This window comes from Lepidochelys kempii, chromosome 8 (assembly GCF_965140285.1).
Source record: "Lepidochelys kempii isolate rLepKem1 chromosome 8, rLepKem1.hap1, whole genome shotgun sequence".
In the NCBI taxonomy this organism is placed as follows: Eukaryota; Metazoa; Chordata; order Testudines; family Cheloniidae; genus Lepidochelys; species Lepidochelys kempii.
This window is the reverse complement of record NC_136387.1, coordinates 71,067,388-71,080,143: the sequence shown is the minus strand read 5'-3', so window position 1 is coordinate 71,080,143 and position 12,756 is coordinate 71,067,388. Positions and strand designations below refer to the sequence as shown.

At 42.8% G+C, this 12,756-nt stretch overlaps 1 protein-coding gene across 1 annotated transcript in view; it reads left to right on the top strand.

The window, feature by feature from the left end:
- Nucleotides 1-10,998, top strand: part of PLPPR4 (phospholipid phosphatase related 4) — a 47,687-nt gene extending 36,689 nt beyond the window's left edge. The window contains exons 6-7 of the mRNA XM_073356953.2: nt 1,608-1,781; nt 6,215-10,998. Coding sequence (XP_073213054.1) covers nt 1,608-1,781; nt 6,215-7,552 — 1,512 coding nt within the window. The 3' untranslated portion in view covers nt 7,553-10,998. The remainder of the gene's footprint in view (nt 1-1,607; nt 1,782-6,214) is intronic.
- The last annotated feature ends 1,758 nt before the right edge of the window (nt 10,999-12,756 follow it).

The window sequence follows — 12,756 nt, the reverse complement described above, 5'->3', positions numbered from 1 at the left end:
ATTTGTACTAGAGAAAAGTCAGAATGTCATTTACTCTCTGGTGTAAAGTGACTTGACTTAGATTGTTGCCTAACGTAGTAAGGAAATAAATAAGCTCTTATCCTCTGAGCCTGACAGCAAAATGAAATTACAAATAGCTAAAATAAACTCAATATTGTATTACTATAAAAGAAACAGTAGGGACACAGTAGTTCCACACAGTTTGTTATCTAGCAACATTATCCTTTGTAGTGGAGTGTAACATTAAAGCATATTTAATGCTTCATATTATTCGCATACAAAATATGATACTTGTCTTATAAAGTGATATTTTAGTTTGCGTTCAAATAATGCTTAACATATCCTGCCTCTTTTCTTCCTCCCATCTAACTTCAAACATTGCATCCAAACTCTAGACTTTAAGGGACAAATTCTTACTTGATATCGCTGCATTGACTTCAGTGGACTTACATCAGGAATTTGTTTGTTTGATGTGAATAGCTCCACTGATATTTACCAATAGGATTGGCTGGCTAATTTATGGTTAGTTGTGCCTTTGTTGAATGTTTAATTTTTAAAATCTAGGAGGAGCACAGGTCAGAGGCTAGGAACTCAGCAAGATTCAAAGAGCAAGTGGCTGTTTATGTAAACAACAAAAATATCTAGAGTTAATGCTAACGGAGGATTGGAAGCAGTGTGAAACCTTATGTTTCCGGGCTTAAATCAGTTACTGCAGACAGTCTTTTTGTTCTGTGTTTGCACAGTGACTTGCATAATGGAGTGCTGATTCGTGAGGGACTTCTAAGCACTTCTGCAATGCAAATAAATAATAAATAACAACCACTGATTAAACTGAAACCTTCTGGGGGGGGGAAGGATTGATTACCCCACATCTGCCCACTGTGGGATCTCTTGTACCTTCCTCAAAGCAGTGTTTCTCAACCTTTTTAGGTTAGTGATTCCTTATTCAAAGTCAAAACATTACACCATCCCCTTACACTTACTATCAAAATAAGAGTAAAAAATATATTAAGGATAACCATGATAGGTCTATATAATTTAATTGTGTGTGTGGTTATATACTCAACAGACAATACTTGACCATGAAGGTTAAGGGAAGTGGAGGAGCAAGATTTTCTTTGCTTTAGATTATAATAAAATTTTCAGCACATTGTGATTGCTTTTTGTGACATACACCCAGGGGTCATGACCCACTGGCTGAGAAACACTGCTCTAAAGTATCTCGTACTAACTGCTCTCAGAAACACTGTATTAGATGGACGATGGGTCTTATCTGGTTGGACAATTCCTATGTTCCAAAAGCACTATCTCCTTAGCTAGTAATATTTGCAACACACCAAATCCTTACTCAGGTCTGAGTTGCATTGTCTTCGGTGAGAGTTTGGCTTGGATAAGGCCTTTGGAAGTGGTCCCATTTGATTAAAGATTTTTCTATAGCAGTTGAATGGATTTTACCAAGAATGAAAAATAAAATCAACAAAATTGATGCAATAAGAATATACCAGGCATTCCTTTGTATTCAGTTGAAGAAACCATACATGAAATAAAGTCATGTCCTCTTAGATCAATCTGAAATTTCATAAATCACTTTTTCTTTTCTTTTCAAGATGTACTTCAATTCCACTTTAACCGACTCCTCCAAACTTCTGAAACCTCTTCTCGTCTTCGCATTTATCATCTGTGGAATTATATGTGGCCTGACTCGTATCACCCAGTACAAGAGCCATCCAGTTGATGTCTATTGTGGTTTTCTAATAGGAGGAGGAATTGCTCTCTATTTGGTAAATACAGTATGAATGTGTTCTAAGTTTTAGAAAACACAAGTCATTCATATTGCAATGGGCTAGTGAATTCTACACAAGTATCGTTTCTGGAGATAAACTGATAAAGGGGGAACAGGATGGCTTTAAAATGGATTGCCTGTCATAGGGATGACACCCCACCTGGGATGCCCTCATGCAGCAGGCTGCAGCATTATAGGTGTGTTAGCATCAGTTTCCTTTTTCTCCATCCATGAAAGGAACATAATTTCCTCAGTGTCCAACACAAAGCCCCATCTCTAGGTATAATTTATTCACAAGCAGCAGTTTCCCCAAAACCTTTGTAGTAAAACCATTCTCCACAGACCCACAGTAAACATATAAAGGTACAACACTTTCTCCATTCTCCTCCTCAGGGACAAAACCGCTGTGTCACCCACCCAAAAGTCAATATCAGCACCGTGTTCCCTGTTCTTTTTTGCCTTGTTCCAGGGCCTCCCTTTCCAGGCCATCCACCTGGGAATAAGCAGTCTCATGACTCTTCTACCCCAGATACAGGATTAGTCCTTTTCAACCTCCCAGCACTGGCTCCCCAGCTCAGCAGGCTAGCCCCGCCGCTGGTCTCCTAGCCTGGCCTCCCTCCCTGTTTCACGGAGGCCTGCAGGGCTTTCCATTCTCTGCAGCTTCCCTGTCTCCCCCAAGAAGCTCTCACCTGACCCTTTCTTTGCTCCTCCAGCCTGTGCTCTCAGGCACAGCTCACCCTGCCCTTTCCTGAACCTCCCGTCTTGGGCCCAGAGCCATCTCATAACCCCTGTTGGAGGAAAGCCAGTCAGTCGCAGTGCATTGGACCCTGCTTCATCTTAAAGGAGCCAGTCACCCAGTGAAAATAACATAATGTACAACGTTGCTATTAAAAGGAAATGTAATTTAAGATTGAACATGGAAACAGCTCTAAGACTGTGTGCTATCTGAAAGTATCTTGTGACTTTTCTATCCAAACACTAGCTAAAATAATGGATTAGATCAGAATTTGCTGCCATGTGTAGTTTATATTACAAATATCAGTTTTGTTTTCACAATTAAATATGAACTTTAAAACGGCCAAAATTAACATAAACAGGTACAATAAATTGCCAAGTTGGTAATAAACTAAGGGCAACGTAATGCCCTTGTACATCATTGGAACATGTTGGGAGGTTGTGCAGAACTCTGCGGCCTGAGCAGGGATCCTCTGAGGCACTCCAGGTGTATAGGGTAGAAGGATTCAAGAAGGGCTTAGCTCTCCTTACATCTGTTGGTGAAAAGCATAGCAAGTATTCCTCCAGTGCTTGGTGTTGTGTGTGCTAGGAAGTGGGGCTCTGGACACATCCCCAGTCTGACTGATCTACATCATCTTAAGTCTTCAGAACACTGTTAGGCTAGCTACCTCCTAGCCTCCCCAGTGCTCAAGGAATTCTAGTGACAGCATTTTTCCTGGGTCCTGTGTGGGTGAGGAAAAGATGTTTCCCTGCATCCAGCTATGAAGCAAAATGAGTCAGAAATGCTCTTCAATATAGTATTAAAACAGATGATGTTCAGTCACATCATGGTAATCACTTGACAGTACAGGCTATATGCCAAGGGTTCTCAAACTGGGGGTTGTGACCCCTCAGGGGTCGCAAGGTCATTACATGGGGGGTCGCAAGCTGTCAGCCTCCACCCCAAACCCTGCTTCACCTCCAGCATTTATAATACCATTAAATATTTTAAAGTGTTTTTAATTTATAAGGAGGGTCACATTCAGAGGCTTGCTGTGTGAAAGGGGTCACCAGCAGTGATGACCTGCCAAAATTTTAACAACCGGTTCCCTATTAAAAGTTGTGATTTAAGGTATGTGCCCCAGTATGTATTTTTGTACCAGCAGGGTTACCATATGTCTGTATTTTCCCGGGAGGAACCTCCCTAACGGCGATTTAAGAACCAAAAAGCCTGACCTGTCCGGGAAAATACGGTGTATGTTAACCCTGCCTAAAGTTCTTTTTTAAAAAGATGGGCCTGAACTAGAAATCAGCGAAGTTTCACATGTGTGGGTCCCTGCCACTCCCTGGGGGTGTGCTAGGGTGACCAGATGTCCTTATTATATAGGGACAGTCCCAATTTTGGGGTATTTTTCTTATATAGGCTCCTATTATCCCCCACCCCCTGTCCTGATTTTTCACACTTGCTGTCTGGTCACCCTAGGGCGTGCACATGTGTGGGTCCCAGCTGCTCCCTGCCCCCCTCACTGAAGCAGGTGTGCAGGGTTACTGCCCTGGGAACTGCAGGGCATCAGTGGATGGGGGCCAGCTGCAGACAAGGGCGTGGGGCAGGGCTAGCTGGAGGCAGCGGATGCGGGGGCTGGCTGGAGAAAGGAGGGTGCGGGGTTGGCTGGAGGCAAGGGAGTGCAGGGCTGGCTGTGGGCAGGGCAGGGGGTGTGGAGCTGGCTGGAGACAGGAGGGTCCGGGGCTGGCTGGAGGCAGGGCAGGGGCTGACTGGAGGTAGGGGCTGGCTGCAGGCAGGACAGGGGGGTGCAGGGCTGGCTGCAGACAGGGGCTGGCTGCGGGCAAGGCAGGGGATGTGGCAGGGGCTGGTGCGGGCAGGGCAGGGGGTGGCTGGAGACAGGGGCTGGTGCAGGCAGGGCAGGGGGTGGCTGGAGACAGGGGCTGGCTGCGGGCAAGGCAGGGGGTGTGGCAGGGGCTGGTGTGGGCAGGGCAGGGGGTGGCTGGAGACAGGGGCTGGTGCAGGCAGGGCAGGGGGTGGCTGGAGACAGGGGCTGGCTGCGGGCAAGGCAGGGGGTGTGGCAGGGGCTGGTGCGGGCAGGGCAGGGGGTGCGGCAGGGGCTGGTGCAGGCAGCGCAAGGGGTGGCCGGAGGCAGGGACTGGCTGCGGGCAGGGGGTGCGGGGGTCGCCGGAGGCAGGGGCTGGTGCAGGCAGGGGGTGCGGGGGTGGCTGCGGGCAGGGTGGTGGGTACTCACAGGGAGAGCAGCAGGACGCAGCCCAGGCCCAGCAGAGCAGCCAGGGACCCACCAGGCAGCATCGGGAGCCCCAGGGCCAGGGGAGCAGCAGCAGCAACAGGGCTTATGCTCAGGGCCAGGCGGCAGCCCACATGGCTCCCCCAGCGCAGCGCCCCCGCCGGCCAGAGGAGGAATTACATCACTTCTCGGCCGGAGCCCATCAAAGCCTCAGCGCCCCCTGCAGGGAAGCGGGTTAACAACCGGTTCTAAAACTGCTTCAAAATTTAACAACCGGTTCGCGCGAAGCAGTGCGAACCGGCTCCAGCTCATCACTGGTCACCAGTACAAAAGTTTGAGAACCTTTGCTATGCAATGCCCTCACCAGAGGATGATATTAGAGGCAATAGCTTTTAGAGTGGTAGAAGTAACACCAATATGAGTAGACTATTGAAATCACACTGTATATGAAAATGGTCAGTTCCTGTGTATTGTAACCTGATCTGGAATTGATTTTTTTACTCTGGATGCCACATAAAATGACAAGTGCATGTAAAGACATACAAAATTCACAGCAAAATTGAGTTGTGCCTATGTTTGAAACACACACTCAAGCATGTTCTTGACTAAGCTTGCTCATAGGCTGTTGCATGATGGCTTACTTCAGAGACTCTTCATTCTAAATACTCTGCAGCCAGCAAATCAGCTCTGAAAAGTAAAAAAAAAAAAAAATCAATGGGGAGGTTGAGAAGGAGAAATTAATACTGTGTAATTACAAACAGATCTGGAAGTAGTGCAAAGAATTAACCTGAGTGATTAGCTCAAGCATTTGGACTGTTTATTAAATATTCTCTCTCACTAGAATTTCTTTAAAATGATATTGTTTTACAACTGGCCCACTGAATGGAGTAAATGTCACGAAGCTAAACCTTGTTGAAGTTCTGCATACGTTGGAAGCCAATTGATTCAAATTGTTCTATCATGTAGATATTGTATTACATGGTCATTACACAGTAGAAAGGGCAGAACCACTGAGCAGAGAACTAATCTAGCTGGAACAAGTTTCAGTAAATCAGAGCAGACAGTTGTGTAGCTGTAAACATTACTTAAGTGAAGGCCAGGAATTGTGAAAACATTATTTTAAAAACAAAACATTCTCCCTTGTACTGTACCTGCTGCTTTGTAGGAGGGGGAAATAATCCTCTGCTTTTCCCAGTTATTCTCTTAGACTACATGGGTGTAATAAAGGATCACAATGGTACCACTTTATACATACCTGCATGTACAGAACTGAGGGAAAAATTTGGAACAATAAATAAGATTTGTATTGGTGAGGATAAGTAGTAATGGAAAGAAAACAAACTGAACCATTTAGCTGTATTAATATTATGCGTTTTCTATTTATTTAAACCCATGAAAGTATAATTAAAGTGTCTGAAAATATTTGTTTTTCCATAATTATCTAATGCTTCTATCCAAATATCAGGGTCTTTATGCTGTGGGGAACTTCTTGCCAAGTGAAGAGAATGTAATTCACCAGAATCTGCAAAGAGAACCATTAAGATCTTTGACAGACCTGAGTCAAGATGCCAACAGAATTTTACCGGGTAAAAATGGTGGCAATAGTGACGGCCGTTCCTCTCACCATTCTGAGAGTATTCTGAATCGAAACCATAGAGATTCTGGATCCCTGACTAACATCAAGAGAGCAAATGCTGATGTAGAGATTATAACTCCACGAAGCCCAATGGGAAAGGAAAATATGGTTACTTTCAGCAACACTTTGCCAAGAGTCAACACGCCATCACTGGAAGATCCAGCAAGGCGAAACGCAACAATTCATGCATCAATGGACTCTGCCCGTTCCAAGCAACTTCTTTCTCAATGGAAGAACAAGAACGAAAGTCGAAAATTGTCTTTGCAAGTAATAGAGACTGAATCCGGCCATTCACCACCAAGGGCTATTGAAATGCGATCAAGCTCTGAGCCATCCAGAGTGGGTGTTAATGGTGATCATCATGGCCCCAGCAATCAGTACCTCAAAATTCAGCCTGGCAGTGTTCCGGGTTGTAATAACGCGGGTCTTTCTGGAGGGCCAAGAGTCTCTATTCAGTCACGTCCTGGTTCTTCACAGCTAGTCCATATTCCTGAAGAGACCCAGGAAAATATAAACACATCTCCCAAAAGTAGTTCAGCTAGGGCCAAATGGCTGAAAGCTGCAGAGAAAAGCGTTGCATGTAGAAGTAACAGTCAGCCAAGAATCATGCAAGTAATAGCCATGTCAAAGCAGCAAGGAGTGCTTCAGAGCAGTCCTAAGAATTCAGAGAGCAGCACAGTCACCTGCACTGGAGCCATCCGATATAAAACCTTGACAGATCATGAACCCAGTGGTATTGTAAGAGTTGAGGCCCATCCAGAAAATAACAGACCCATAATTCAGGTGCCATCAGAAGGTGAAGGGAGTGGATCTTGGAAATGGAAAGCTCCCGAGAAAGGTAGCCTTCGTCAAATTTATGAGCTAAATGATCTCAATAGAGACTCTGAGAGCTGTGACTCCTTGAAAGACAGTTATGGGTCTGGTGACAGGAAAAGAAGTAACATAGATAACAGTGAGCATCACCATCATGGGGTTACCACTATAAGAGTCACACCAGTGGAGGGAAGTGAGATTGGCTCAGAAACTCTGTCCATCTCTTCAAGCCGTGACTCCACACTTCGAAGAAAAGGTAACATTATTTTAATCCCTGAAAGAGGGAGCAGCCCAGAGAACACCAGAAACATCTTCTATAAAGGAACATCCCCCACAAGAGCTTACAAAGAATGAAAAGAGACATGTCAGCTGATCCATATGACCAAGAATTAACACATTTTGATAAAGCTTGTGCTCTCTTTCTTTTGAGCAGATTCAGAAATATTCTTGATGTGCCAAATTTACTGAGCATCGGCCTGACTATTGTTGGATGTTGCTGATGTATGGTGTGCATGAGCTTGTGGATTTCATGTGGTTGGGGGGGAGGGGGAAAGCACAATGCAAGAACCTAATACAAAGAGTTTTCTTACAACTTGTTTCGTCAGACTAAAAACATTTCTCAGAGGGTGACGATATCAATCAAAGTGATGGTCTTGAACACAGACACTTTATTTCCTGAATGTGCCAACTTTTTGATTTTATTTATATTTATGTCTGAGGACAAATAATTTTTTCACAGCAAAGCCTGTATCAGTGTTGTATATTCACCTTTGCAGATTTTGCACCAAAACTTTAATACAGGGTGGTGCTGACTATAACTTTACATATTTTGAAAATTTACATATGCGTTAAACTCGACACATGACATATTGATGTGCAGTTACTTTAAAAGTAATACTGCTAATACTAGGACGATGCTGGCTGCATTCATGTAGAGTAGGAAATATTTACAGCTTTGTTATAGTGGATTTGTCACATTAAAAGATTGCAAAGATTTTGTGTAGTTCTTTGAAATAATGTTTACTGCAACAAAAAAATATGTGGGTGACATTCCATTGGAGTGGAATAACTATCTAGTTTGAATAGTTTAGCTGCTGCTGCTCAACTTTTGTTTAAGTACAGGTGCTACTAATGAAGAGGCTTCTTCTTAGTGGGCTAACTTGTAGAACAGTTTTAAATATTGTTTTTAAAGGGATCTTTTAAAGCACATAAAATAATACAGATTTTGCATTTTACAAGCTCTCATTTTGTCTCTCTGCAGACCTTATATTTTTCTGTTAATTTTTAACTAGATAATGCTTGACACTGATAACTGCAAAGAAATTTGCTGTGAAAGAAGGTGAGCCATGAAAACTGAAATTGCTACTGCCTGATCAGTCACTAACTATTGATTAACTGGCATTCTAGCTCACACTTGGATGTACACACTTCACTTGCTTAGCTTAGCACAAAATGACCATAAGCTTCACTCTCGTCATAGTGGATCCTTATTTTAATGCTTTGCTTTAAATTTGGAATGTCTTAGTATGCAGAATCAATACACGAGTATTGCATTGTGCCTCGGGTGCTACTGGGGGCCCTGGGACAGACTCATAAGACCCTCCTTAAACATGGCTTTTTTTCAGTTAGGAATCAAGAGGGCTGTGTCCTGGCACTGGAGAGAATATGGATGAACTCCTAATGGTGTGATTCTTCCTGTAATACTTTTATAATATGAGGAAGTAACTTGCCTTCTTAGAATCTGTGTTGCCAGGAATTACTAAACTGGACTCTAAAAGGAACTAAAATGGCTTTGTCCTGGACATGCAGGAGGACAGACAAGATGCAAGGGATTTGGTGTAATTAGGCTGCAACTTTAGCTCATCTGGAAACTACCAGGCAATGTCTTGTACAGTTCAGGTCCTGATTCCTTCCTTAATTGTTTCCACCTAGTGGATCAGTCCCCCAGCTCTCCACAGATGGTCTCTAGCCTGTTGCTGGGACCCCACTGGGAGCCCTCATAGGAGGGATAAGGGGCTGATGATGGGGGGCTGTCTTCTTGCTGAATCAGACGTTAGGAGCCCTAACCCCTTTCCTCTCCAGGCACCTCCTAAGTCAACTTCTTTAGGGGAAGGCACCCCTAAATCAACTTCCAGTTCTGGTTCATGAGGGAGCTGGGCCCCTATAGAATGAGTACCTGTACTGAACATCTTCCACTTACTAAATTGCAGCAGCTTGAACTTAATCTCCTAACCTACTCCACCAGGTCACTGAGCTGCTGTGGAGAAGGCAAAAAAACCCCAATCTGGCAGTAAGGTGAAAAAATCCTTCCTAGTCCGAAATAAGGTGCCTAGTGCAATGCCCACAGCTGACCAAACAATCCCAGGACCTACTTTAATCCCAGGGACTGGAGGCATGGAGGGGGATTCCAGCCGGAGGAACAGGCTTTATATACCCTCTCCCCAATCCAGTGTACAGGGACAAATGATTGACCTGAGCCCTGCTGGCCAGCCCACCACTTCAGGTGATGCTTTCCCCTTCCCCAAACCCCTGAAGGAAGGGGGCAGGGAGACCCTTAATGGAGCCAGTATCTGTTTTCCCCACCAATCCGAACAGACGCCCCCACCTCCTCACCTCTGAGATTCCAAGTTTGAATTCTGCAGATTATGTTTAAGGAACTATCCTGTGGGGGTGGTGTAGTCTGCTACTAATGGTGAGTGTTACTACTGGGCACTATAGTGGTGAACGTAACCATAGAAACCAGGGAACGGTGAGAAAAGAAAAGTAATTTTTTAGAATATGCAGTTTCAGATTACAATAGTTACAAGGTTTGTTTTGTTTTTGTTTATATAAATAAAACTGAGTCTTCAGTCCTTGGTATTTAATATCAAACCTTTTTTACACATTTCCTAGGGATTGCAAACACGTGGATTGTCTTGGATAAAATATGTAGGCTTTAGCTTAGTTTGGGTGTACAATTAAGCAAGTAGGATTAGCTTTAATGGAATGGATATGACACAGTCATTGCTGGCCTATAAATTCAAGAGGAGGGGACATAAGTAGATAAACCTGAAAAAAGAAATGGAAAACTGCAACTGGAAATACTGGCAATAAACCAAGGATTATACACTACTCTCTCCAGCAGTATAACTGTTTTGGAGATGACCGGGTTTCTGGTGGGAGTGGTTGCTCTTTATTCCTTGGTTTTAGTTGAGCCATTTATGGGTATCTAGCATATGTTGCTTTTACTACTATGAAATTTGCTGCATTATTTCAAGTGCAGTGTGATATTTTTCCTATCAAGCTTTCCTATTTCTTAACAAAAGATTTTAAAGCACTTGTGTAATCATTGAAATTGTGTTCTTTACATAATATTGATATATTCTTTTTTTACTCAAAGTGCCAAAGGCTACTCTTTTTAATAATGGCTTATCAAATTATATTACATTAGAAAACAAATGTAATAAGAAATACATTGGAACTCAGATTTCTGCATGTATCTCTGATAAGGAGCCTTTTGTAAAATTAACCTGTGTTTACATTCCACTAATACCTTAATTTAAAATGGATGAAATAAATTGACAGGTGGCATCTTCTTAGTGTTCTAATTTTTCTTACTTGTGAAAGGGGGAACCAATTTCTTTGTTAGGCTGTGCTCTACTGAGAAAAAAATACTGGAAATATAAAATTAAATATGTTTTTCAATGAAAATTCTATATATAAAATATTGTGTTTAATAAACTGTTATGCAATGTTTTCAAATGGAAAAATTTGTAAATTGCTAGAATGTATTTTGTTAAATAAGTACAGATCAATGCTACTGTGTGAGTTTATTGTGCTATCATAAAAATAAAGATTAAATTCCTCATTGAAGTTCAGTCATTTCATCTGTAGCGCAGTAGAAGTCAAGTTCCCATTTCCCCTCTCCTTCCCCACTCCTGGCCCCCTTCTTTTTTGTATCATTAATGTGTAGCTTAAGAAATGTAAAATCTGGCAGCACTGGCAGCTAATCTGAGCCATTAGCCGTGCCATCTAAAATATACAGGAAGTCATAAGGGACTGTTTAAGGACAGAAAGTCTTAGATCTATGGGAAAAAATGCACATGAAAATGTGAAGCCAGTGAATCTGGACATGAAGGGCCTGATCCTAAGCCCGGTAAAGTCCATGGAAAGATAGCCTTTGATATCAGTGTGCTTTCAATTGGGCATTGCCATTTCCACAAAAGGAGACAGTGCAGTTTTTCATTTGTTCTCACCAGTAAAAGGCAGAGGGGTTTACTCCGCTTCTTGTCATGCAATTTTAGAGGCTGAATTTTACTCACATAATCAGAATGCTCAGAATGCAAAAAAGGGCGAGGAGAGGGGGTCAAGAGTCATAGAAGGAAACTGAGAAAAAGCCATAAAGTAATTGTTGTGGGACATAAGAAAACTAACTTCTTGTGGAGGGAGAATCAGAAAGACAGGACTTAACATGTACGTACAATGGAAGGAAAAGAAAAAGGAGGAGGGTAGAAGAAAAGCAATGGATGAGAATTCCTCTTCTATCCACACCAGCAAAGTTAAGCATCTTCCTAGACAAACAGGTAACAAAGGCAGGGGAAAGACAAAATCAGCAGTTAGAAAGTGTGTGGATGATTGAGAAAGACAGAGACAGATTCGTCAGGTAAATTAGAAAAGAGAAGTGTGGTTTAGAAAGAGATTATTGGGATGGGAAAGAAGAAGGCAAAGACAGGAAATACAATGAGAGAGAAAGAAAAACAGTCATGGAAGGAGACGATAGCCCATGTCCTATTCTAGGTAAGAAAAAGTGTAGTGAAACCAGGAAGGGAAAGAAAGGAAAATTAATGCATGAGATGGAGTAATTTTTATATTTCTCCCTATATATTTACACTAAACAGAAAGATGAGGGACAATGTTACCTCATTAAATAAAGTGCATAGCATAGACCATACAAGTGTGTTAGTGTTTTAAACTGCATGAACATGCCTTTAGGTATTGTGGTCTTGGAAGGAATGGTGACCCAGGACTCTTACGCTGTGGTTATTGGGCATCAGATAAAGGTTTTAAGCCCTGTCCCTAAGTGAATTCAGTTGAGTTTACATTATCATTCACCGTGCCTATCTCATGTATGTTACCACCAGGCCAAGCTGGGACATTACAGCTCTATGCGTGTGAGCGTGTGTGGATGGCAAAAGCCGGGGAATTGAACAAAAGCAAAAGACTGTGCAGGTAGTATTTGCAGGTGCTGCATCTTAAGGTGACTAGACCTCTGAGTACTAAGGGTCTGTTAATATGTAGCCAATTACAGTGAACCAGATTCTCCATTGCCCTCCATCTTTTGTAGTCCTTAACACCAGCGCAAAGGGCGTGTAATTCATAACTATTCTGATTCACCAGTGTTTTATGCCCACTTTGGACTCATGTAAATAACTACATGAGGTGCAGGGCCATGGAGAATTGGGTCCACTATGTCCTTTTCTACATTTCCAGTTTTACTGAGTCTACATGCTTGGCTCAGAAGTCAGTCTTTCATAAATTGTTCCTGTGTCTGTTTTTTAATACAGAAACCATTGATTGCC